Here is a 25,800-nt window from a genome sequence, read left to right as displayed (position 1 = left end):
GGTAATTTCAGACCGCCTATTAGACCAGCGGCAAACCTTAAACATTCCTGGCGGTCCCACGTCATTGGACGATATTCGAACAAGATGGCTTCAAAATAATCTTGACTTACGTAAAAATCCGGTCCAAATGGAGTTAGATGACATTTATACGAATTCTATTTCATCAGCTGACGTGAAATCTTGCTGGTTAAGGAATAACGAATACCTTGAAGATCTTAAGGCCGACAATTGTGTGAAATTTGTGCTCGCACAGTATTACAATTTCACCCTGTCAGCACCTACAGATGGTTATGAAACCGGCGTTTACAGCATAGTTGTTAGTGACCTACCGTCAATCTCGTTTTATAACGAAATCCTGCGCAAACACAGTTCTGACCTTGCGTGGTCCGTTCATGGCGCCAAATTGGAATCATTTTACTTCGCCGTCGTCACAGATCCGACAGAGATGGGGTTAAACGCGGTTTTTATGCCGTTCGACAAAACCACGTGGAGTTTAATTGCTAACTTTTTACTAATTTTCACCCTTCTACTTGGATTAAGTAGTTCTTCTCGGAACTCCAAGTTTTTTTCTGCGTTCCGCAAATATCTGTTGTGGACGTCATCTGCAATTTTGGAGCAATCGAACCCATTCCCGCTTAAAAACTTGGGTACCAAGATGCCCCTATTTTTCATATTTTGGTTGATTATGTCCCTCTTTTGCGGCGTGTTTTACAAGGGGGCGCTCTACTCTTACCTAACCGCGCAACCTGTTCCGACCGTACCACAAACTTTGGAAGAAGTCGTGCAAGAAAATTTGGCTATTGTAACATCTACAAAAATGAAATCGAAAGCTCATCCTGACGATATATTCTACCCACTTGCCAATATTCTGAAAGATTTGTTGGGTGGAGAAGTAAATCAAACGAGGAAACAAAGTGACGCTTTTGCTTATCGGCTGCAAACCATTTATGAACGGGTGGAAGGATTAATGTCGGAAGAGGCAGAATTAGCGCGAAATGTATCGTTAAAGCTAAAAGTCGCAGTTCACCCCAATACTAGTGTCGCCCTGCCGGGAAGATTCGTCCTGGTGGATGGAATCGAAGATCTTACCGCGTTCATTGAAGGGATGAAGTATTATTCGAAATCGTTCGTAATTAAGAGCTCGGAAGTTACCCCTTTCGTTATGCGGGTGCCGTGGTTGGTGGCTAGGAATTTCTTCTATGACCTCTTTTCCCGCGGGTTGGGGGCATTAGTAGAATCTGGACTGTATCAGAGGTGGATTAGATTGTCGCATATTGGAGCCCAGTTAAGAGATCTGGATAAATTTGAGGGTGATTTGGATAACGAGGACGACGTTAATCACTACGCGAGATTACTACTTGCGACAAATTATCATAAGAAATATTTATCTGAAGCGCAACACGTGTCGTTAAACTTGATGAAAATGCCGTTCGCGTTTTGTGCCATATTTGGCCTGGTGCCAATTGTTGTTTTGATATTGGAGCTTATATTTAAGAATCGAGTTGAATTATTAATTTCGTTTGAAACTCTGAAGCAGAAAGGATTTAGTCGTCAAACGAAAGTTGTAAGTTTTGTGGAAGGCTTGGAAAACGGGATGTTTCCTTGGGTCGCATAGTCCGACAATATATGCAAATACATATGCAATGTAATACACCGAAAATAAAATCGTGATAAAATTATCACCGTTTTTATCACCGTAACATAGTTATCTCGATTATTATCAAAAAATACATTTATTGTGGAAAAATTGTCACCATAATTGTTGCCCACGCGGGTAACGACTAAAGTCTCATGTACAGGGTATAATTTGTTTACACAGTGGAAACAAATTGTCACCAAGCGGGGTAGAGACGTCTTGTCTTCTCCTGCAAGTATTTTCAAAATTTTGGGTTTACCAATCACATCATTTGGCATCCGTGTAAATTACACGGTGTAATACATATATACATATCCGATGGGAAGAAAATCCACTTAAAAATTCAAACCTGCCGTAAATTCCTGGCAGAGCTACTTATGTTCGACTTGAAATTAATCCCAACTTTCCATCTTATACTCTGAATCTGATCAGCTCTTTTTTCTACGTATAGTGACAAAAGATACCCTATTCAAGAAGAGAACCCCACACCTACTCACGAGATGATCAAAACAGAAAAAGAATAAATTTTAACTTTTTATTCAATTCGTAATGAAATTTGCATGCTATAAATATCATATACTTAATTTAATAATTTTCATCAACTAATTAGAACAAAACTAACAATAATTTATCCTGCTCAGGTGACCTGAGTCAGGTCAAATCTTTACCTTGTAAGATTAAACTACTAGGTCCTTGAATTAGAATTCTAATGTAGAATAAACTTACGCATAAGCATAATCTTAAGCATATGTGCATAATTATCGCATCATTAAAGATATTCAATTAATTAGCATCCTCTCGCCTAAAAATCTAATTCAGGGTAAACACTTGCTCGTAAATATGTACACTGTTAAAAATCTGATAGAATCACAATCCTCACCTCGCGGTCCACATGTGTGACTTCAACGCGCATTTCTAACCTAAAGGTGATAAAATTAACACCAGCCAGTGACAACTTGTCACCATTCGGGCAAGACTTACCACTATATGATGAAAAACACATCGTCACCATTGTCATCGCTCGGTGACGATTTACAGCAGAGTGCATACAATTATTATATTTTGCACAACCATCTTCCGTTATGAAAATTGTTCAGGACATTTTTACTGTTTTTCTGTCTCTGGCGAATTTTTTTGCAACACAATACAATGCGCAAAGGACTTAAGGCAAATACCTACATAAGTACGAAAATATAATTGTAAGTTATGAAAACACGCAGAGAACAATGTAGGGAAATGTACCATATATCGCTTAACAAGGTCAGTCCATCCATAAGGTATGTATGTGTGTATTCAGAGCTGTTGCAAATTAACAATTCTTCATGAAATTTGCCAGTATTTTGTGCATTTTGGACCTCTGCAGTTTCATTAGATCAAAAAATATTCGTCCATATTCTGCATCAGAGTACGAAGCAGGTCGTCGCGCCGGGCTGGCAAGGCATAATCTGTATCGGTCTTGGTATGGCATGCCAAAAATGAAGTTAAATGACCGGGTGAGTTAAAAATAATGCAATTTGCATTTTCCATGTAAAAAACGGGAAGTTTGACAGAGCATTCGATAATTTTGGAAAACTTTATAACCCAATTAGTCATCGAGAGTATCCATTATTCGTTGGTATAGCTATATCCATAGTCTGTGATTTGTTCATGATTTGATGGTTTCTCGCATCCATACTCCATAATTTTCCAAAACTTATTTTACTCCGATGTTTTCATTGGTTGATTTTTAAATTGCTATGGTGATTAACATGCCTAAAATTATGAACCTTTGAAAGCATCACCAAGTCACTAACAAATCACGGACTATGGATGTAGCTCATGGTTACTATCGTAAAACTATTTAAGGAGACATATGTACTCTCCATTCGCACACAGTTGAACTTTTACAGAAATTGAGACCGACAGTGTAGTTTCTGACAATTCTCAATGTATGTTAAAGTTCAACGGTGTGCGAATGGAGAGTATTATGTATATAGGGGTCAAACTAGTAATCTATTATACGCAACGCGATTTATTTTCTGACAAAATTTTACGACCCTTACAAAATCTCGTAATCGTCTCGCAACCAACTTATTTTACGAATACTGATGAATAGATAAAAATAGTAAATACCTTCGGTGAATATCTCATTAATCTTTTATTAAAATAGCTTAACAAATTATTGACGCAAGCGTTTAGAAAGCCGGTATTTAAAAATACCCGGTATTCAGATATATTTATGTATGTAAATACGTAATTTAAATGGACGGCCCCACATATAAGATTCAAAATTTCTAAATTAAATGCATATTTCCACAAACTCCAACATTCTTGTTCCAGCTCAACACTCGTGCCGCCCAGTGGGCCAAACTTGTCGTCAATAAACAAAGAAGCGGACATTCCCCGAAAGAATGGCGAAAACTGGACGGGCAACAAGTCGGGGAGAATGTGTATACTTATTGGAATAATCACCCCGGACTACAGCCAAATATTTCTGAACAGTTCGAAAACGCTGTTGACAATTGGTATTATGAGATCTGCGACGACAAACAATACCCAAAGAGGAATTTTCAAGGTGATGTTAATCTCTACCATGATACCCAAGTTTTGTGGAGGTCGAGTCGTGAGGTAATTTTAAATAAGGGGCGTAGTCGCGTGAACATGAAAATATCAAATGTGGATTTACAAAATTTTCAGGATTTTATTTTACTGACTTTAGCGTAAAATTCATAGGATTTTTTTTCGAATTTTACCAGAGCCGTGTTTTGTTTGTTGCGCTTTCTACAATTCCTCCCATGCAATTTGTTTCGCCAACAAAATTATGGGGATCTTTAAATTTTAAGACATTAATCATTATTTTATTGTTCAGCTAAGAAAATTGAAGATTGTCAATGCGAACTTATTCCGACAAGCCTTTTTTGAATAATTTCCAAAATAGTATTTCACAAATCCACTCAAAAAATCAATTTTTGAGCTTTACGAATACATATGCTAAGCGAATTGAAGTGCGATATGTTGTCTTGAGTACGCCTAAAGATGACGGTGTCTACCTTTACGCTAACAATTTATCATGGCTGATAAATGTTTTTTTCGAATCCTAATTTCTAATTAAGTGCGTACCAAAATAAATTTACAGATTGGGATGGGCATCGCCGTTAACCGTCATAAGGGGTGGACATACGTCGAAGTGGTGGCACACTATGCACCAGCGGGAAATTGGATTGGTGAAGGTGACAAAAACCTTAATGGGCTGAAGCCAATTTGTCACACAGAGTACGAAATTTGCAACGCCCACAACGACGGAGACCCTTTGGAATTTGAGTGTCACGGAGCTTTGTAAGATTTGTCTAATTTTTTTCGATTTATGAGGTGTACAAGTACTAATCCACGTGCCTACTCTCCATTCACACACAGTTGTCAACTGTCAGTTGAACTTTTACATACATAAATTGAGAATTCCGACAAACTACGGCACTTTCAGTCTCAAATTATCATGATTTGGCACTTTGAGATTGTCAGTGGCGTAGTATCTCAGAATTAATAATTTCTGTAAAAGTTCAACTGTGTGCGAATGGGGAGTATTTAGGTCGACAGCCTCCAAACAATGCTTAGTTTTTGGCTTCAAATTTGCTATTTTATTTTTGTTCCTAACCTACATATATATGGAAATATCTGATTGTAATTAGAATACTAATTTCGTCAGGTGGAATCCTGCCGATGCTGACACTTTTCCACAACAAGACCAAGTGCAGGAAGAAAATATTGCTGAAATCGAGGAACCCGACAAAAATGAAGGCAATGAAGAAAATTATAGGGAACATAGTCCAATGGAAGAGGGTAATAGATTCAAGTTCCAGTGGGGCAAATTCAACACTATCCCGTTATTTTTGGATGGAGGGTTTTATGAGAAGCTGAAAAACTACGGATTTTATAATTACTTTCTTTCCCTTCCCAACGTTGGGGGATTATTTAAGAATCAAATGACTGATTATCAAATGTCTGACTACCAAACACGAGAAGACCAGGAATCTGACGAGCAAATATCCGATGAAAAAATACCTGAAGGCCAAGTTCCTGACGACCTAATCCCTGAAGGGGTAACCCCTCTGGGACAGGAATCTGACAAGCGAGAACAGAACGAAAATGATTTTAACTTAGGCTGGAGTGATATAAAAGCACCACCCTCCGTTATGAGGGTCAGGAGTATAAAAGGGTATTCCAAGATGGGAGGACCTTTACCTGTTTCCAGTTCAAGGGCAAAGGATTTGTTGAATGTGGGAGGGCTATCAAATATGTTCGATGAAAGATAAGTATATAAATACATACCTATACTGTATATATAAATATACTGTAGAATAAGCAGGACAAAAATAAGTGACATTTAGCTCTTCACGGAGAAATTTCAATTTCGAAAATTAAATTGCTTCAAAGCCTTGAAAAGGCGGTATAGTAAATGCTGATAGATGGTTTTTTAATCAATTGCATTCTAATCTATTTTGCTCAGATACATTATTACGGATTATATGTAATGTACAGGGTGGTTAAAATGTCACGCTACAATGGAAAATTTTTCGATGGGAAAAATTTGTAAATTTCCATTAGTTACCGAAATTGTGTCTATGAAATTCAAGATTTTACGAATTTTGCCATCAGTTTTGATAATAATTAATAAAAATCTCAACCCTAAATCCTGTAACTAATAGAGATTTAGGGATTTTCCCCATTGAAAAATTTTCTATTGTTGCGTGACATTTAAACCATCCTGTATGTAATAATACAATAAGTATAGTAATGTAACAAAAAAATCATGCATTGCTCATTCCAACATTGTAATTTCATACAAACAAAAATTTTGATGTATATTGCCATTTGTGTAATTTCCCAGATTAATACCCAATTAATGTACTTGTTTTAAGATCATTGTACAACCTGTATCATACAAGATACACATGTAATAAGCCATAGAAATGGTTTATGTAATAGATTTGTCCGACGTCTACATATATACTTATGTATCTGTCAATGCTTACAATAACTCTTATTAAACTTTAACTCAAACTCGACGTTCAAAAACATAAACTTAATATTTTGCACACAAGTAAAAAAAAATTCATGAGTAAAAAACCTAATTTAGAGGGAATGGTCTATAATTAAGCTCCCTTTCGATGACGTAGTTGTCTCAAAAAAATCTCACAGGAAAAATATGGCGCGAAATCTTTTCACCATGCTTTACTTTTCCCAAAACCCATGTTTTTTGTTTACAAAAGAAAGTGCGGGGACACGCATTCACTATGTACTGCATTGCATTTCTTGTAAAACCATTTTTATTCAGGTTTTTACTCAATTCACCAAAATCCAATGCAATACACAGTTAGTGGACGGCCCTCGCACAACAAGTCTGGGTTACACCAGTTATTTCATTTTTTTCAATTTTTAAAACTATTTTCTGAGACTTTGAAATTGAATTTTGAAATTCTTTCTACCGCTATTGTAGATAATTAGCTGATTAATAAGATTCTTTTGAAATTTTTCCATTTCCATTGGCCAATTTTGCTGTGGTACAAATTTAATATAACAGGTGGTCTTATGCTTTTTACACATTTCTTGTACCTCAGCTTTTGAAAACCACCGAAATATTGAACCTCTTGTTCGACTACGACCACAATGGAATTATCTAAAATAGCTGTAGAAAGAATTTCAAAATTCCTTCTGGTAGCTGAGAAATAATTGAAAATGTAGGGTTATGACGTCATTGTTATGACGTTGGTAGTGACGACACGAGTCTCACGTTAAGCATGTGTATGCCTGTACCATGAAATAGTATCAAGGTCAACGAAACGAGAGAGAAAATAGAGTTGCTAAACGTTTAGATGCACAAATAGGAATTCAGTTGTTTGCATGATTCGGATCCACAAACAGGAAACAGGCATTTATGAATGAATGAATTCGTAGATTACATAAAAAACATTGACGGAAATACGATAAGTATCCATCGTACAAAAATCTGTTATTACACAAAATTAATGTTTGTGATTTGGGCATGACTTTAGAAAATTTGCGACGCAGTAGGCGACGACTATTATGGAAAATGACAGGTCATCATCGGCACGTGCAGTGGCCATATTATCTAATTGTCATATGTAGCTATTTACAATTTTTGCATTTTAAATATTTTGTTTTGCGCATTTGTGTATACATAAATATTTCCTTAACGTCCCATTGGATTGGTTTTAAATTTGCAATTCTGTCAAAATAAGAAAAAACAATTCATAATTTTATGTATTTACTGATTTGCGACTTGTAAAGATATCTAGAAATTACCGCAGCTTCACTGAAAGCTTGGAAATCTGCGAAAAGTTTCAACAGGCATTTAACAAATTCTCCGTAAGATTCGCAAAATTCTTGGGATTTGTCCAATTTAGATCCTAAAATTAAGTTTAGTTTAATACATCATTTAAATTGTGGATTATGCAAATTCTCTATTTTGTACATACCATAATCCGTTACACAATGTTCAGTAGCCCAATGTGCAAAATCATGCGCTTCATCGGGAATATGAATATTAAGGAAGGATTGGACCGTGTCTGGGGTACAGGTTCCTTCCTCCGTTAGCTAAAAAAATAAGAAATTAGAAGTTAAAATTTTGTATTCACAAAATTTTGGACACGTCACTAGGAAGTTTGTAAGCTTGGATGGAAACTCGCAAAACTAGTACATAAGATACTACAAAAGAAAATAGGCTGATTGTAAATTAAGATGGATCGCTGGCGTCTGTTTTTTGCAGGGTTGCTAAAATTACTTATGTAATTATTGGCTCTATAATGTTATGACTCTTACCAATCCAACGTTGTCCAAAACGCATCGTATTATACACTAGTGGACAAATTATAAAATTAATGGCCTTTCATATACATGTATGAAAAAAAGTTTTATGAAAAAACCTACGCTTGTTTTCTTCTCGAACTCCTGTTTCGTCGAGTTTTGTCTGACTTCTTTTGAGCACGTGTGAAAAAGCTTGATCACTTTTTTCGTGATGAGATTGACAATTTTTTGGCAATCGAGTAGCGACAGTTTTGATCCCTGTGTTGTAAAAAATGGTATGTGTTTATTACATATTTATTACTTACGTTTCAAAAAAATATATGCAAAAATACACTCAACTTGACTTGCTAAATAAATCAATAAAAAACATTTCCATTTTGTGTAAAGTTTCTAGCAAAAATTCATCGATTTTGTTTTACGAAATGTCGCAAAATTACATATGCAGATATGAGCAATTTGCGAGCTATGTTGACATGAGTTCGCCAATTATTTTTTGTCGTATTTTAGGCCAAAAATTGAGTTAATTTTTCACAAACCTGCGTAACAGGAGCCTCATCAGCTTCTATGGATGGAGAACATATCATAATCACGACAAGCGCGAGGGACGTCGATGCAATAAAAACAATAGAAAAATGCTTCACCATTTTAAGTTTAATTTCTAAATTTTCACTGAAAAAATAAGTATGTAAGGCTAACTTTGGTACAGACAACGAATAAAAATGAGCGTATTTTTTAAACTTGAACTCTAAAGTGCGAATGAGTGGGTTTTTACCTGATTCACGGCGGATATATATTTTTGACGCGTGGATTTAATTGAGGATTTCAAATTACATGGTTATTTTGCGACAAAGCTTTAATTTGGTTAAAAGGGGACAAACCCGCACAGATTATGATTACTGCTTATTTACTAACCGGGAAGGAAGCTCGACGGAAATTCTGCAGTCATGCAACTATAATCCCTACAGAAGGGTTGGGCACTTACGTGGATACGAATTTGACCTTGAATAACCCCGGAACGGTTTGTCGCAGCGGGTCAAAATTTTGAGCAGACGAGCATGTTATCCTCAAATAGTTGTGTGCAAAAATTAAACTCTCTACTTTCAAAAATGTCTCCCCCACAGCCCTCAGAAGCTGAGACACCCATAAAAACTCTTTCCAAACTTAAGTACTCGTAGAGCCAAATATATAAGCATCTTAAAAGTGATGGGAAAACATTTTCGAAATCTAGAATCAATCTGGTATTGAAAAATATAGGTGAAAAGTGAGAAATTTTGAGCTAAGGGCAACCACCACCTCCTCAAAGAAGGCAAAAAAAGTGTTAATTCGGGCCGTGCTTAGGGAAAGTGACCTCTTGACCTCAAAAGACACTCCACCGACCCAAAGAGAAATTTTCCGTAAGGTTGGGGTGTCTAAGCGTTGGGCGAAAAGAGAAATTTAGATTTTGAAGAAACGTCGTCGGAAAAGTCGTATGCATCAGCTGACCGAAAAGCAGGAAAAAAATCGCGCCCGTGTTTACAAAAAAAATTATTCGAATTTTCTGTGAAGGAATCAGAGTGAGATATTGGTGACATTTGACGAAGCACTAATTTCTCTACAAGTTACTAATTAGGTTCGAAGAGCTTACTACACGACAAATGCCGAAAACAATTCACGCAAGTTGGTGCCTCCCAGTGAGGAGAACTTTTGTAAACAGTTAATGGTTGTGGGTGCAATGTCCGGTTATGGTGTCCTCCCACTTATCAAAGTCCCCCAAAAAGTGAAGGAATCTTCGAAGTATTATCTGGACCGTGTATTGAAACCACTTTTAGAATAACATTTTCCTAAATTTCAAGGTAAAAAAATAATTAAGGTGAGTTTTCATCATGACGGAGCGTCTTCCCAGACGGCAAAGTTGACCCAAGATAATGCCAACCACTTTGAAGCTAGATTTGAGATAAAAATCACTTCGAATAGTGAAATACGTGTATAATCCCCTAATATAAGTCAAATGGACTTATTTGGGGTCGGACACATGAAAACAAAAATTTTTCTGCGGAGACTGAATTTTTTAGACGGAGTTTGGAAAGAGTAAAAATGAGTGTTTCAAATTATGGGGGCTGTGGGGGAGGCATTTTTGAAAGTAGAGAGTTGGTTTTTTACACACAACTATTTGAGGATAACATACTCCTCTGTTCAAAATTTTGACCCGCTGCGACAAACCGTTCCGGGGTTATTCAAGGTCAAATTCGTATCCACGTACGTGCCAAACCCTGTAAATAGCTGTTGTATAACGAATTGTTTAAATACGGCAAATTTGATGAATATCACATGATTTATGCTATGATTACGCCTTCATTAGTAAATTGTGTATAATTTTGGCAGCACATATTGCATCTGTAATTAATGCTGCACTTTTGCTTAAATATGTATTGCAAAATTCAGTGCAGATAATGTTATATTTAGCAATATATGTGCATAAATATGTATGCACAAACGGATATGTACATACATATGCATGCATACCTGACTATGAAAAGATGAATAAATATGCACTTATCTGTACGACCTTTCATCTGTTTTATTGGACTAGGTCGTGTTCACCGTAAATATTGAGGGGGATCAGTTCGTTCAAATTAAGAGTTAACCTGGCAATTAAATTCCATGGATTATTTTTTATAACTTGGTTTTTATTAAGTGACAATTGGCCACTTTTTCGAGTTATTTAATTTATATATATAGAGATTTGGGAGAATGTATATTCGTAAGTATATCTACATATTCATACATATTATTTATGTATGTAAGTGCACACAAAAAGTTTACTCCTTGCCACACAGAATCTTAATTGGCAAGGAATTTTCTTCTGCAAACTTCCTAACGACGCGGATATCTTGGAGTAACGGCTGTAAGAAAACCAAATAATATCAATTTGTCCATCAATTTTAATTCCAACTATCAAGGAAAATTGATCTCACTGAAATATCCGTAATTTCAAAGATCTCCATCCCCTTTGTCCGCATCAAGGTGTGACAAATCTCGTCCGGAAGCCCGAGTCCATCTCCTTCGCTGTCTTTATCATCGCCAGAGTATGGCAGCAACCGAAGACTTATCCGCTTAACATCTGCACAAATAAATAATTCCAATTTTATACACGACTCCCAATGGTTCTGCGAAATTTAAATTTTTTTGCTTTATAGCACAGATTTGTTTGATAACTACATGCGTATAACTGCGTATACAAGATTCTTTTATTTTAAAGGAAAATAATAAACTCCTGGAAAAAGCCACTGCAAAAATCTCGATTATGCATTACCTAATTCAATTTATGAACTGCCACTCACTCAAAAAACTTACCATCCAAGGGTAGCCTATCTGCCGCCACGAGGATATCTTTCATTTTATAGTAGCACGGCATAATAATTTCCAAACTTTCCAACCCCCAGGTGGCAAAGGCACCAAATAACTTAAAAAGTTTTTCCCTTCGAAGTACGGGTAGGTCTAGTTTGCGCTTTTCGGTGTCAAGATAAAAGTGCTTAACGTTTGGAAATATTTGCTTCACTTTCGAAATCAAGTCCAATTTTTTTGTCCCGAACAACTTTACCGTCTTAACGGTTGGCATGGGTGACGTTGCCAAGTAGAGGAAAAGATTGACATGTGCACCCTTTTTGCGACCCTGAATGCAAATTGTTTCCAGGTTCGGAAAATATTTCTGGTTCAGATATTCTTCAGAGTGAACTACCTCAGTTGCCATGATTTTTAAGATTTTCAGTCGCTTCATTTCTGGGGGTCGAAAATCATCAAGTGTATACCCCGCGAAGAAAGAGCGTATCCCATTTAGTTCCAGTTCCACTAAGGAATCCTTAACCTTTAAAATTTAAACCGTTTTCAAATTTACTCCCAACCAGATATTCAAATACAATAATACGATATGATAACAGTATAATGCAAATTCTTAGCAAACTGGGATTAACTCGTTCGTTACCACGCCAGCGCATAAATATGTGACTCTACCGACACGGTAATAACGAACATTACAGTTTAGGATAGGCAGTCAAGTCAAGAGTAAGAATTGTTAGGTCTTTGTAATTGATGTACACGATTTATTTGTCGTTATATTAAGTAACCAATCAACTCATGTTGTTGTAGGGTTCTGAATAATGTTGACAATTTGTTAATTGATTTCAATAAAATCCAGTTTAAGTAGATAAATTGCACTTATATGTACATACTCTCTCAAGTAACTTTCTTTAATTCGAGCAAGGCAGAATTATGTAAATATCTAGTAAAGACACTATACTTTGGGTAGAAGATATGTAGCTTGGCTTTTATAGTACGACGTGACCTCCATGGTAATAATTTGTTACCGACTCGACGGGCATTCTTCTCGATTAAATTATCTGGTATGCAACCAGATTAAGAACATTATACCATCCCGTCAATTATTACCGTTATCAATATTCAGTTTTTCTCGAGTTTAAATCAATCTGAAAAATTACCTGTTCCAGCATTTTGTTAATTTCCGATTCAGGCCATATTTTATCTGTATCCAAATCCTCCAAAATTTCAGTATTCGACGGTATAACCGTGGCACTGAGCGATTTAAGAGAACCTTTACACCCCTCCAAATCTAAACGGAAGTCATCCCCCAATTTTAACTCGGTCAAATTCCCCCCACATTTATTAATCAATTCTTGAACCACGACATGAAATGGGGAATATTTCCGTTCTTCATGGAAACGCTTCCACATCTTAAATTCAAGACGTTTCAATTTTGGAAAGACCCCAAATATTTCCACGTTTTCCAAAATTTCTCCACAATTATCTATTTCGACGATCGTTAAAGTTTGCAGCTCAGGAAGGCTTATGCAGTTCAAAACTTTGACAACAAAATCCACACAATCTGTATCGGCGTAAAGTTCCAAGAAATTTATGTGCTGGTGATATTTCTCCAAAATTTTCATCGACCATGAATTGTCTTGCAGGCCTCTAGCTCGCAATCTTTTTGCTAATATGACATCCAAGTTATTGCAAAATGTGTCAATTTCTTCGTTTATAGTGACAGTTGATGTCCACAAAATGACTCGTTTGGCAAAGAAAGGTGTCCCAATTTTGTTCCATTTGGTACAAACGAGGCGGAAGTTCTTAAGGTCGTCGAGACTATGGAGGAGGTCTGCTATCTTTCCAAGTACCTGGAATCAAAGATTTACTGATTTACAATTTCAATATGGGCGGTGGGGGCGGAAGTGTGGGGACAGAGGGTAAAATGCCCCCAGGGTTAAATCTGCCCATGTTATATACAGAAACCCGACCCTCCCCTATCCTACAATGTTAATGTCCCCATGTGTCACCACGGCTTCAGCTGCCATTGAATAGAAGGCACATTCACATATTACGTTATCAAAAAAGTAGATTTTTACACTATCCACCCTCCCCTTCCCTATCCTACCCATGTTAAGCTTAATACGAGTAAAATATGAAGGTGACCCGAAGCTACCTATCCCCTCACGTTTTTGATGACCTAATATATGGACCTTCCCAAAACATTTCTGTATGTAGAATTTTAAGTCAGCATTCATTACAAGTTAGCAGAATTTGCTCAAAGGTACATTAAAAATGCACAATCAGAACTTGCTCGTCTTTTCCAGACAGGTAATAAATACTTGACAAATTTTCCAAATATTTAATAAATTTTCCCAATTTTTACCAGGTCGTCAAATAGAGCGAATTCCATGTTTTTTTTCAAACGTGCTGGAGCAAGACTAGAAGAATTTGTAATTTCGAAAGACAAATTATTTCACCTGTGGAATAATTTGGTTGTATAATTCACGATATAATGCAACGATCGGAACGAATGAATTGACCAAATGAGAAGTTGGAAAGTTTGGTGATGACGTGAGCACCTAATCTGATTCTTTGTTTGTTCCGGGATATGAATCACGTCTGCACACAGTTACTCATTCGCATGCAAAAGTTCAGTACGCCGTTAAAATTGTCGCATATATTCTCCGTACTTGTATTTATTGATTTGGTAACAACATCCTACCGGATGGATAAATAGTTTGTTTATGATACACTATTTAATCCTAATGCAATTGATGAATGAATAATTTCTTCAAATAATTTTTGAATAATAAATGTTAAGTAAATATTTATTCATTTTGTATTAATGAAGAATAAATGCATACTTTTCTTGATTACTCCTTTTCATCCCAGTATGAATTTATATTTGCACAAGAACTTATAACAACAAGGCGAATTTGAATAATGGGAATAAATGAGTCAGTATTTTTGCCAGGAATTGAAATCTTCAAAATTTTTGGTAATATGTAAATATGTATTTTTAATTCTAGATTTATCATATGTCCCTAATTTAATTTTGCAAGGAATTTTGAATAGATTGGATATTATTTATTTTAGGATTTCTCATATTCCCCAAATTTACTTCAAGTACTTCTTCACCTCTTCCTCATCCAGCAGAATGTTGCTTGGTACGATTTTCCCGCCATTTGGGATCGGCCGCGCCACCACAAAGGTCACTTTGTTACTGGTCTTAATCACGCTGTCAAAAACCTCCTGTGCCGCTTTTCCCACCATTTTGGCTAGATTGTGTCCATTGATGCGAATAATGTAGTCACCTATTTGCATTCGCCCGTCATGATGGATCAAGCTGCCAGGGTCAATCCTACACACGCGTAGTCCCACGTGATATTCTGCCCAGTGCGTGGCACCTCCGAATTTCATGTCTAGCACAGGTTTAGACAGCTCGATAGTTTGAAGGATCGCATTATCCGTGGTGAACTGTAATTTATGTACAAATTAAATGTCTAAATTAAATTTTTAATTAAAATTTATAATTAAGCGGATAATCTAAATCTTTACTATTGATGTGCCCAAATTTCTCGAGGCGTCATTCTTTTGTACATTTCCTTCTGGGAAAGCCTTATCCAAGGAAGTTAACTTATTTCCCGCCACCAAATAATTCTCCAGGGCTTCGTCATCCTCTAGAATATTGCTTGGAACGATTTTCGTCTCACTTTTTTCCACTCGAAACGGCCGCGCAACTACCAGGCGGACTTTAGTCTTCGTTTGCATCTCCTTCAGGAACACTTCGTATGCCCGTTTCCCTGGCAGGGCGGCGATATTAAGGGCATTCACGCGAATAATGTGGTCCCCTCGTTGCAACCGCCCGTCCAAACTGGTCGCGCTGTCTGGAACAATGCCGGACACCATTAATCCCTGGTGGACTTTGGAGAAGCACGTGTAAATTCCGAATATCGTCTCTTTTGGGGGTTTAGTCAGCTCGATGATTTGAACGATCATGCTCTCTCTGTTAAACTGAAATGGATATTTACATGGTAAAATTGAGGGCGAGAAACGTAAAAAATATACAATTTTAGAGACAGAAATGTTTATTCAAAAAAATTAAGGGCCATCCATAAATTATGTAGAGCGAAAGGGGGGAAGGGAGTCTAAGGCTCGAATGATATCATGCCTACTATCCTCGAACTTCGGCTTGGCACCTCATTTGCATAAATCTCACTATGCCCATTTTCGGCGCTACGGGCTTTCCATGTTGAATAAACTCTATGTCTCTCGCGAATGCGTCAAAATATGCAAATGAGGTGCCAAGCCTAAGTACGAGGATAGTACATATGTTACACATGAAGGATTGTTGGGAGTGGGGGCCTAGAAAATTGCGATTTTAGCATTACGTGCAATTTTTGCATTTGCAGAAGCGGAAATAAAAAAAATACGCTTTTGAAGGTGCGACTTAATTAAATTTGTGAATACGTACCCCTAGCTTATTTAATCGTGTCGTTTTCTCCGAAGGGGTAAGTGGCATGCGGGGTTGGTCTGGTGGGAGTGGCCGTTGGAGGGGTCCTGTTGGCGCGGTGTGTTATTAAAAACATTAATTATAGTTGCGTTTCCCTTCCTCGACTTGAAAGCACAAAGAAAAAGCAACACCAAAATGAGCACTTGTAGAAGGTAGAGGATTAAAATTTCCCAAATCTCCATGGTCTCTGGATTCTAAAAAAATTTGTAATTTGTAAAAATTGAGTTACTTATTTTTGTAAAAGTGGATGGATATGCTTACTAAATGTTGATGGATTTGGGGTAGAAAAATTATTATTTTTTGAAAATATTATTCTCCACTAGGTTCCTGGCGACGGTGTTAAATGGACTGTGTGTAAGAGGACTCCTCTTAGAGGAGGAATTGACCCTTGGCTTGGCAAGGAATTTAGTAAAATAAAAGGACGAATTAAAAATAGGAAAGGGTTCTTTGCATACTTTTCAATAGGCAGATTTTCTATGTAGTAAATATTTAGAGAAGCACAGATTTAAATTCAATACGGACGTGGTAATAGGTTTCCGCAGTGGGAAAGGTCATTCATTGGCTTTACTTGGCGTCGTTCATTCCAGAGTTTTAGTTTTCTTGAAATGTTCACCCTTCTTATGGGAATTATGTATGTCAAATGGTAAATAAATATGCGCATATTTGTATATGTACACTCTTAATAATTTGAAGATAAATCGTCGCCAGCAGTGGTACGATTTTTGGGGTAAGGACTACACACGTTTCACGTTTTGAGACGTTTTGTCACCAACTGGTAATAAATAATCGTCTTCGTGTAGCCAATTAACGCTCCATTTTTCAATTTTTTGTGTTAACCTGGCACATTCCCACAAAATTTTCCGAATTCATTTCCACATCCTCCTCCCACCAAATTCAGCAATTTTGGGGGCCACTCATCCCACGCAGATGCTAGAATCCGTTCTTATTCGGCGTACTTACATAATTCATGCAGATGCGAAGGTTGAATCAGGGTCAATAGGTCAAATAGTTCCCGAGAAGTGGTCGTTTCATTCCATTGTGACATTTATCAATGTTGAACTCTGCCTTTTCTGGTTTGGGTTTTATTGGTACGAAAAGGTCCAACTGAACTTTCTTCCTGGTACAATTCTTCCAAATCCTGTCATTCGTTTCATAGGTACATACCTGAACCATACAAATATTGATGGTAGGGTAACCTTGAACTTGACATTTTATGTTTCCATAATGTGTTCCCAAGCTAAACAAATAGCTTTTTGCTGGCTTTTAATCCGCTTTATTGAAGTCCCTTTTTCTTGCTTTCTATCAAATTATTTATAATTATGTATTTTTAATGTTACCACCAGTGAAAATATGTACTTATCATGTGCATAAAACGCGAGAACTTTTGTCCTTGATTTGTTTTATTGAGCACTAATTTTACCCCGTCGTGCCAAGTAAATAAATACAGAAGATTTACAGATGCCATATCTATATTTCTTCCAGCATACTTAAATAAATGATTTGTCAAACGAAATACTATTGTAAACAGGCTTATTTTTGTTAAATACCTCAACTTAATGTGGTACATATTTATCTTTCAATTAGCATTATGGTATTTATACTACTTGCAAAAAATCTAAATACACAGGAAATAAATATATAATATGTAGATATCAAAATATACGTAACATAGTTATACGACGTTAATAAGCTAAAATTCAGATAAAAAATAAATATGAAGCTGTGACTTTTCATAGCATATTTAGCTTTATTAGTTTTTCTAACATTGGTTCTAACCTTCTTGTCTTGTTTCTTATTGACATATTTTATGGCACCACAGGGATCCTTAAGTCAACCTTAAACCCAAAAAAATTAACTGCAGTCGTCTTCCTCCCTTCAAACGAAAAACATGTAGATATTGCGTAGAAACAGGTCAACACGAAAATCTAGCCGAAACCAATAAAAATATTGTCCCTGTTAAAAAGGTATGTCGTACATACATAGGTACACAAAGCTTTAAAAAGCGCGTAGCTTCTCCAAATTTATGGTTGATTGTTATTAATCGTATCACAGACATACCTGTTCAAGAAATATTTTTTTATTCAATTTAAAAATCGGGAAAATTTTTCTTTAATCATTTACTCATTTATCAAAATTTATGAACAAGTACATATGCACATATTTACATATTCATTATGTACTATTATCAGCTTTGAATAATTTTTTCATTCTAAATATATTGAATATGTAAATTAATAGGAAAAGTTATTATCAGAATGTTAAAAATAAATAAATCTCACTTTCTTCCAAACTTTTAGGATTTGCACCAAGTCACCATAACCATGAAGATGACCTTGTTTCTTATGGTAATGCTTGCTCTCAGCATTACAGTTCACTGTCAAAATGCAGGTAGTAACATGACGGAAATAAAATCTAAACCGATTACACATTGTCTCAAATTCCCCAGGTTTCTGCTCGACTATGCAAAACACGTGCCAAGAAGATAACGGGCGATTTATCGAGTGCCGGCAAACTCCAGGTCGGGATGTTGCAGTTTGTCAAAACCCCTCAGGCACCAGGTTCCAAGATGAGTGCGGTACTTTCAGCGCCTGCGAAATTAGCGAGACTTCTTCCGGCCGTACGATTTGTTCTTGCCGATATTAACGAACAAAATCGACGAAAACGAAAATTATTTAATTAAAATTCAATAAATAAATGAATAATTTATTTCGAATTTTGAAACTAAATACGAATGTTTATTCATTGTGAATTAATCAAGATTAAAAGTGAACTGTTTTAATTGCGAATTTTTCAACCCATTCTTATTCCATGGGGCAAAATGGGAAATTCGTTTTATAAAGCGAATTTGGGGAAAACTAATAATTGCTGGTTTATTTAATATGATTTATTTAATCAAAAAGAAAGATGGAATGTGATACAATGAACATTTGTAGCTAAATGTATAACAATTTTTCCTATAATTTTTGTACGCTTCTAGATTTCTCATATTCGCCTAAATTACTTTAAACATTTCTCCAACTCTTCCTCATCCGCGAGAATATTGCTTGGTACAATTTTCGCGCCACATGCAACCGGTCGCGCCACCACTAAGCAAACTTTAGTTTTTGTTTTCATCTCTTTCGAAAACACCTCATGTGCCGTTCTTCCCACGAGTTTGTCCATTGACGCGAATAATGTAGTCACTGCTCTGTCTCGAGGCAAGTTTTAACTTTATTTTTAGTCTGCAACGTAGTTAACAAGAGGCAGGAGAGCAGAACGAGGCTTTAGCAGAGAGCCTAGTTGCAACCGCCCGTCCAGCTTGATCGAGCTGCCAGGCTCAATCCTATCCACGCGTAATCCCACATGATATTGCGATGTAGAGGCGGCAACTCCGAATTTCACTTCTACCACAGGCTTGGAGAGCTCGATAGTTTGAACGAGTGCGTTATCCGTGTTGAACTGTAATTTGCCACAATAATTAAGCGGGAAATACGGAAATGAATTAAATAATACAATGACTCATTCATTAAGCGTGAGGGTATTATCATTGCAGGCATTTGTAGGGTTTGCGTCGCAACATAATTTTGAAAAATATTTTGCGAACTACATAAATATATATTAAGTAGTTGAGGAGATGCACAATTTCGCGAAGGAATATTCAACCCAAAAATATTTGCGAACTTACGACCATTGTTGTTTTTGCTACCATTGCAAATGATCCGAATTCGTAATGAGTACCCTATCTATCTTAATTTTGTTTATTCTTACCATGGATGTGCCAAGATTTCCTGTATTTGGAACTTGAGCCAGTTGTGCATTAATTTTATTTGTTGACATCCCAAAATTATTTAAGGGTCTAATTTTCGCAGGAGAAAGGGGTTGGAAGGGTCGTTCTGGTGGGAGTGACCGTTGCAAGGGCCGTTTCTGCAAACTAATGTTATCAGGATCATTTTGATTGCTGTTTCCTCCCCTCGACTCGTTCATAGAAATCAGCAAAACAGTAATCGCCGATGCTAGTAGTTGTCCAAGGAAGAAACCGAAAATATCCCAAATCTCCATGGTCCCTGGAAAATATGTAAAAATGTAAAGATACTAAAATTCGTACCGATTCTTACTAATTTATTTTAGATTACTCTCACTATATTACCAAAAATCTTGATGGATTTAGGGCTGGTAAATTATTATTTTTTGAGAATATTATATATTCTCCGCTTGGCTTCAGTTAGCAGTGGTGAAAGGAATGTGCCTTGGCAGGGAAAGGAATTGACCGTTGGAAAAGAAGGATTTTAGGGCTAAAAATAAATGGTAAAGGGTTTATTTCTTTTCAGCAGTTAGATTTTATTTTCTACTGGGCTGTGAAATTGGTCCGGGTATTGCATACATAAATAGGAAGGGAAGCCTTTAAAACTTCAATGCGGAATGGCTAATGAAGTAAAACGTTAATTTCCGCTGTGAAACAAAAAGTTGCTAACTTTAACATTTTTGACATTTTTTAATCTAGACTTTTTAAATGTTCACCCTTTCATGGTGGGTAAGTACACTATACATAAATAAATAAGAATGAATTTGTATGTGTGTGGTGTGTGCGCCTGGATAGTTCTTTTCCACTGTCATTGATATTCTTGGCTTTTAATTAGGGAACATTTATAAATTATGTAACTCAAAAATTGCGAATTTCTTGATCCCGCTCCCCCTTTAATATGCGTCACATAGGCATGATGTCATTAGACCCTATCTACCTCTCACGTGACATAATTTATGGACGCTCCCTTACAAGTGAAGGATGCGTATACTAGGAGACTAGCAAATTGAACGCATACATCTTGTGTAGGAACAGGGCGACAAATCTTCGAAAATAAGGTGAGTAAACCTACATGTAGATGTGTCAAGAAAGGGACGGATTAGGATTAAAAAGACAAGAAAGGGTTTGCTGGTAGCCGTTCGTCGGGCACAAATTCTTAAATATTTTTAATATTTTGTGCTTTTATGCGTAAAAATAAAGTAACTTTTGAAAAAAACTCACAATTGTCAACCCATTTATTTCCGAGATCTCCTTACGTTTTAAAATTTAAAAATTAATTATTTCCATTCAAAAATATGTAATAATAAATTCTCCAACCAAGTGAAAATATTGCTTTCATAGGTTCATAATTTTAATACATAGCACAAGTTTTATATTTTAACTAATCAATTTAGCGCCATATGTAAACAAAATAAATTATTTCTTAATCAAGCTTCCCCCAAAATTTATTTTTCTCTCTTCGACCAAATATTTGTCAAGGTTTTCCCCATCCGCCACAACATTACTGGGTAAGATGTACGCATCATTTCGAATCGGCCGCGCGACCACCAGGCGAATGTGCACATTTGTCTCTGCCTCGTTCTTAACTGCAGCAGCGCCCTCTTTTCCCGACATTTTGGCGATATTTAGAGAATTCACGAGAATAATTTTGTCACCTCGCTGCAACCCACCCAGATCGGCAACGCTGCCTAATGTAATATCAGATACGATTAAGCCAACAATGTACTCCGAACAGTACGTGCTAAATCCAAACTTCATGTCTTGAAACGGTTTCGACAGCTCGATAACTTGAACGAGGGCGTTCTCCGTGTTGAACTGTATAAAATTGAAGGGAAATAGGATCAAAAATTAAATTCTAGTGAATCAGGGGACTTGAGGGGACGTTCGTAAATTACTTAACGCGAGTAGGGGGTGAGGGGTGTAAGGTTGCAATGATAAAGTGCGCATGCTAAATGGTGTGGTTCTTGAAAATCGGGATGTTTGCGTTACATAATTTATGAACGGCCCCAAACGCCAAACTTTAAATTTGATTCTTAATACCATAGGATTTTTGGAGACGGTAACTGATTATCGGACCCAGAACCGTTTTCATTCGTGGATTTAAAAGCGCAGCTCAGAAAAAGAAACACGGGGAGACAGATAACTTGTAAAATACAGTAGGTTAGAATGTTTTCAGTACCCATTGTTTCTGGAAAACAATTTAAAATTTAGCACAAATTCAAACCAAAATTACTACCCTGACTTACTTGGATTCATAAAAAATAATGCGTTTTTTAAGGATTTCGGCTTAAAAAATTGGCGTTTTCTACAATGCGGGATAAACTTGTTCCCAAGTTGAATGAGGAGTGCAACTGGTTCAGAAAAAGAAGGAATGGTTGGCAAGAAAGGGACGGAGTTGATTAAAAAGAGGAAAGGGTCGATAATGTTACCCTTTTTGCAGGTGGATTCTACATATGTATGTACAATATGTTACCGTAAAGAGCCTTCGACGTACTTATTTATGTATAATATCCTACCCTTACTTTTTCTATATTTTGTTTGATTTTTACAACAAAACCTTTTTGAACGGGGGGATTTTTTAAAGAAACATTTTCTGTCAATTTTCTGCTAATCCTTAACTAAACATCTACCATGCCGTATTACATATGTGCACAATGTATGTAAATACCTAGGATTGACTCGAACAACACGATACGGATGCATGCAGATAAATACATACACCTCAAATTTTCAAAGATACCCAAACCCATGTATTTAAAATATTTAAATGTTGTCTATGAAAATGTATTCAGAACGACGGATTGAGGCTTCGTAAGCATGGACGATAAATTGAATTGATAATTCACCGGGACGATTGACAAATTAAGGGACCGAGATTAAAAATAGGAAATGGTTTTGTGTTACTGATCCCCTGCAGATTTTGCACAACCTTAATGCCCAATCATCCTGTCAATACCGGAAATCTTAATACAGAAATGTAAATAAATTTCGTTTCTTTTTAACGGATAAAAATAAAATGCAAGAAAAAAACTCGCCGTTTCATAATCGTTAATTCATTTATTTCTGAGACTACCATTTCGTTATAAAAATGGTAGAACTTCTTTTCATTCAAAATACGTAGCAAGAAGAAATGTAAGAAATGTTAGCTTCATAATAATGTCGTACAATCTCAGTAGCACAAATAAACATATTTTTACAACTACATTATTTGGCACCATTTTAAAAAACAAGTCGAATTACTTCTTATTCTACCTCTCCCCCAAAATTTACCTTTCTCTCGTCAACCAAGTACTTGTCTAGATCTTCCCCCTCTGCCACCACATTGCTGGGTAGGATGTACGCATCATTTCGAATCGACCGCGCCACGACCAAGCGCACGTGCAAGGTTGTCTGCAACTCCTTCATAAGTGCCGCACTTCCCGCTTTTCCCGACATTTTTGCGAGATTTAGGGAATTAGCGAGAATAATTTTGTCGCCTCGTTGCAGCCGTCCATCCAGATCGGCATTGCTGCCTACCGTAATTCCAGATACGACTAATCCATGTCCAACAATGTGGTCCGAGTAGGACCAGTTTACTCCAAATTTCATGTCTTTAAATGGTTTCGACAGCTCGATAACTTGAACGAGGGCGTTCTTCGTGTTGAACTGTGTACAATTTAAGCGGGAAATTCAAAAATTAATTTATAGGTGACTTAATAAGGGAACGTTCATAAATTACGTAACGCGAGAATGGGAGGGGAGGGGGTCTAAGCCTCCAATGTTATTGTGTTTAAGAGGCACATGTTAAGGGAAAGAGCAGGGTATAGAAAATCACAATTTTTAAGATAGAAATTTATGAACGTCCCCTGACGCTATGTTTTAAATTTGTATGCTAAAACTTACCATTTTGTGGCAGCGGTGAGTCAGCCGGATGTCGGGTTTGTTTCGGGGGGAGTGGTTCTTCTAGGGGAGGATTATCGTTGCCCGAAGGGGTTTCGTCCGTGGATTTAAAAACACCATTGAGTACAATAAACAAAGCGAGAAAGATGACTTGTAGAATGCAGTAAATCAACAGGCTTTCCCTAGAAAAATAAGGTGAAATTCAGCACAAATTATTACCAAAATTTGTACCCTGGGTTACTTGGATTGTTCATAAAGTTGTGCTTTTTCGGATTTCGTGTTAAAAAATGTGTATATGTATCTATTTGCAACAAAACTGGGAATAGTCGACAAACTTGGTTGCAAGTTAAATAAGGATTGTCACTGTCTGAGAAAAAGAAGTCATGGTTGACAAGAAAGGGACAAATTTGGGTTAAAAATAGCTAAGACTAAGGGTCGATACTGGCCGGATTAATGCAGGTAACACAGCTGTAAGGGATACGTGATATGTGATACGGCCACTTTTGATAAGTTTTGATTATTTTTCCAATTTTCCCACATGAATACATGTTAATGCTAAACATTACTCGAATTAAACCGCATTACCAACTTATTTTCTCAGAATTTGATGGAGAATATGAATATAAACTCAAATTTTGAAAATTTTAAGTTGTACACATCGCATTAAACTGACATTGCGAAGTTTTGGTCAAAGTTTGTATGAAGCATTTTTTAACGTGCAACAGTGATTATTTATATGTACATATAAATATGAAAGATATTGGATATACGTACATATATCATTTAAAGGGAAAATCCGAAGGCATTTGTAAGTATATTGTGTCACAAAAAGAGGTGACCATTTTATATATAATTTGTAGATTTATATAAAATTGTCGGTTCTGGCATTTCTGAGATATTATACTCAAAATAAAAGTTGTGAAAAATTTACCAAAGAACAAGATTGAGTAAAGAAAAAAAATAATAGCGCAGCAATTGTTTAAAATTTATTTCACTGTTGCGTATAATTTGTCCAAAAGTTGTGGAAATTAATTTTGGCAATTGTTGGATGTGTCATCCTCTTGTTTACTCAACCTTGGACAAATTTTGGTTAGGTATATTTTACATCAGCGTACTAAAAATCGGTCTTGGGTTGCTTCTTAACCTCACCTCACCTCATTAAAACAATCACCTAGTATCCAATTTATACTTCGTTTATTTACTCTGGCTAGGATATTTATACTTCGTTTTACATGTCTCTGGCCTTTATGTATGTATACACATTTCATAGTCATGTTTTATTTTTATTAATCCTGATAATTATGCATATACGTAATTAACGATCTTCATCAATTCCAAATTCAAGTCCGTAATACGTATAACACGCAGGCAAATAAATTGTGCTGGTTATAAAAAACTAAGTGGTTGCTGTCTAAGCCGCAGATATACGAAGAAATACTTATGTAAATGTGGTATAAACTAACCATTTGTTTGTGCACGCCAGTGCATAAATATAAATACATACGATATAAATACGCCGCTAAAAGTTTTAAGAAAACGGACTATTCCGTTCAAATTCATATACGATACGACAAAAACATTATAATCGGTTACACGGCTAATAAAGCTACTTACATGAACGTAAAGGGTATGTACATATACGTATCTGTCTAAAATATGGCATGATATTAGATAAATTACTTCTTTAAGTACGTCACAGGTACTAATTTATTCGAAATGTATCTTAAAGAATGCTTATTACCTATAATTCGAGGCCAACACGACAATAAGCACTGTTTGTTAAGAATAGGGTGGAACATTTCTTTTTTACTAGTAACCTAACACTCTCAAAAGGATCTAGTTGTAAACTAAGCCATTTCTGATCAGTGATAAAACGTCAACTATTTGTGG

General features: G+C 36.3%; 3 protein-coding genes and 3 long non-coding RNA genes across 7 annotated transcripts; 1 reads left to right on the top strand and 5 right to left on the bottom strand.

Moving 5' to 3' along the window:
* Nucleotides 1-7,582: 7,582 nt before the first annotated feature.
* On the bottom strand, nt 7,583-9,180 carry LOC110861129. 2 transcript variants are annotated; one of them, XM_035844473.1, is made up of 7 exons: nt 8,974-9,180; nt 8,561-8,695; nt 8,453-8,488; nt 8,110-8,227; nt 7,937-8,040; nt 7,812-7,859; nt 7,583-7,742 (listed from the first exon to the last, which is right to left on the bottom strand). In XM_035844473.1, exons 1-6 carry the CDS (start codon nt 9,079-9,081, stop codon nt 7,824-7,826), a joined length of 537 nt encoding a protein of 178 aa, XP_035700366.1. In that variant the 5' UTR covers nt 9,082-9,180; the 3' UTR covers nt 7,583-7,742; nt 7,812-7,823. The 2 variants fall into 2 exon arrangements, with proteins under 2 accessions (XP_035700366.1, XP_021965929.1); XM_022110237.2 differs by having other exon boundaries at nt 7,583-7,859.
* Nucleotides 9,181-11,082: 1,902 nt separating this feature from the next.
* On the bottom strand, nt 11,083-14,298 carry LOC110861173. Its single transcript, XM_022110285.2, has 5 exons — nt 14,121-14,298; nt 12,913-13,605; nt 11,771-12,281; nt 11,392-11,537; nt 11,083-11,319 (listed from the first exon to the last, which is right to left on the bottom strand). Exons 1-5 carry the CDS (start codon nt 14,145-14,147, stop codon nt 11,236-11,238), a joined length of 1,461 nt encoding a protein of 486 aa, XP_021965977.1. The 5' UTR covers nt 14,148-14,298; the 3' UTR covers nt 11,083-11,235.
* Nucleotides 14,299-14,785: 487 nt separating this feature from the next.
* Nucleotides 14,786-16,423, bottom strand: LOC118433001 (patj homolog). The gene is made up of 3 exons (XM_035844504.1): nt 16,212-16,423; nt 15,296-15,751; nt 14,786-15,214 (listed from the first exon to the last, which is right to left on the bottom strand). The coding sequence occupies exons 1-3, from the start codon at nt 16,257-16,259 to the stop codon at nt 14,855-14,857; spliced, it is 864 nt and encodes a 287-aa protein (XP_035700397.1). The 5' UTR covers nt 16,260-16,423; the 3' UTR covers nt 14,786-14,854.
* Nucleotides 16,424-18,096: 1,673 nt separating this feature from the next.
* On the top strand, nt 18,097-19,028 carry LOC110861221. The gene is made up of 3 exons (XR_002549038.2): nt 18,097-18,214; nt 18,548-18,638; nt 18,697-19,028. It is a non-coding gene; the product is annotated as an uncharacterized LOC110861221 (long non-coding RNA).
* Nucleotides 19,029-21,252: 2,224 nt separating this feature from the next.
* On the bottom strand, nt 21,253-22,406 carry LOC118432991. The gene is made up of 3 exons (XR_004833127.1): nt 22,278-22,406; nt 22,072-22,219; nt 21,253-21,846 (listed from the first exon to the last, which is right to left on the bottom strand). It is a non-coding gene; the product is annotated as an uncharacterized LOC118432991 (long non-coding RNA).
* A 656-nt stretch (nt 22,407-23,062) lies between these two features.
* On the bottom strand, nt 23,063-24,263 carry LOC110861182. The gene is made up of 2 exons (XR_002549032.2): nt 23,914-24,263; nt 23,063-23,676 (listed from the first exon to the last, which is right to left on the bottom strand). It is a non-coding gene; the product is annotated as an uncharacterized LOC110861182 (long non-coding RNA).
* Nucleotides 24,264-25,800: the final 1,537 nt, after the last annotated feature.

Source organism: Folsomia candida, unplaced genomic scaffold (genome assembly GCF_002217175.1).
Source record: "Folsomia candida strain VU population unplaced genomic scaffold, ASM221717v1 Fcan01_Sc038, whole genome shotgun sequence".
NCBI classification, from domain to species: Eukaryota; Metazoa; Arthropoda; class Collembola; order Entomobryomorpha; family Isotomidae; genus Folsomia; species Folsomia candida.
Note: the sequence above shows the minus strand (reverse complement) of the source record. Positions and strands in the feature narration are given on the sequence as shown.

Bases quoted from the DNA above. Each gene is read 5' to 3' on its own strand.
- LOC118433001 (XM_035844504.1), bottom strand. From the start codon at position 16,259: ATGCCACTTACCCCTTCGGAGAAAACGACACGATTAAATAAGCTAGGG. The intron at 15,752-16,211 runs GTACGTATTCAC...TATCCATTTCAG, and splicing joins CACGATTAAATAAGCTAGGG to TTTAACAGAGAGAGCATGAT. The intron at 15,215-15,295 runs GTAAAGATTTAG...CATAAATTACAG, and splicing joins GAAATTTGGGCACATCAATA to TTCACCACGGATAATGCGAT.
- LOC110861129 (XM_022110237.2), bottom strand. From the start codon at position 9,081: ATGGTGAAGCATTTTTCTATTGTTTTTATTGCATCGACGTCCCTCGCG. The intron at 8,696-8,973 runs GTTTGTGAAAAA...TTTACAACACAG, and splicing joins ATGAGGCTCCTGTTACGCAG to GGATCAAAACTGTCGCTACT. The intron at 8,228-8,452 runs GTAAGAGTCATA...TTATTTTTTTAG, and splicing joins TTTTGGACAACGTTGGATTG to CTAACGGAGGAAGGAACCTG.
- LOC110861173 (XM_022110285.2), bottom strand. From the start codon at position 14,147: ATGGAATTCGCTCTATTTGACGACCTG. The intron at 12,282-12,912 runs GTAATTTTTCAG...TAAATTTTAAAG, and splicing joins TTAACAAAATGCTGGAACAG to GTTAAGGATTCCTTAGTGGA. The intron at 11,320-11,391 runs GTGAGATCAATT...GTTTTCTTACAG, and splicing joins TTGAAATTACGGATATTTCA to CCGTTACTCCAAGATATCCG.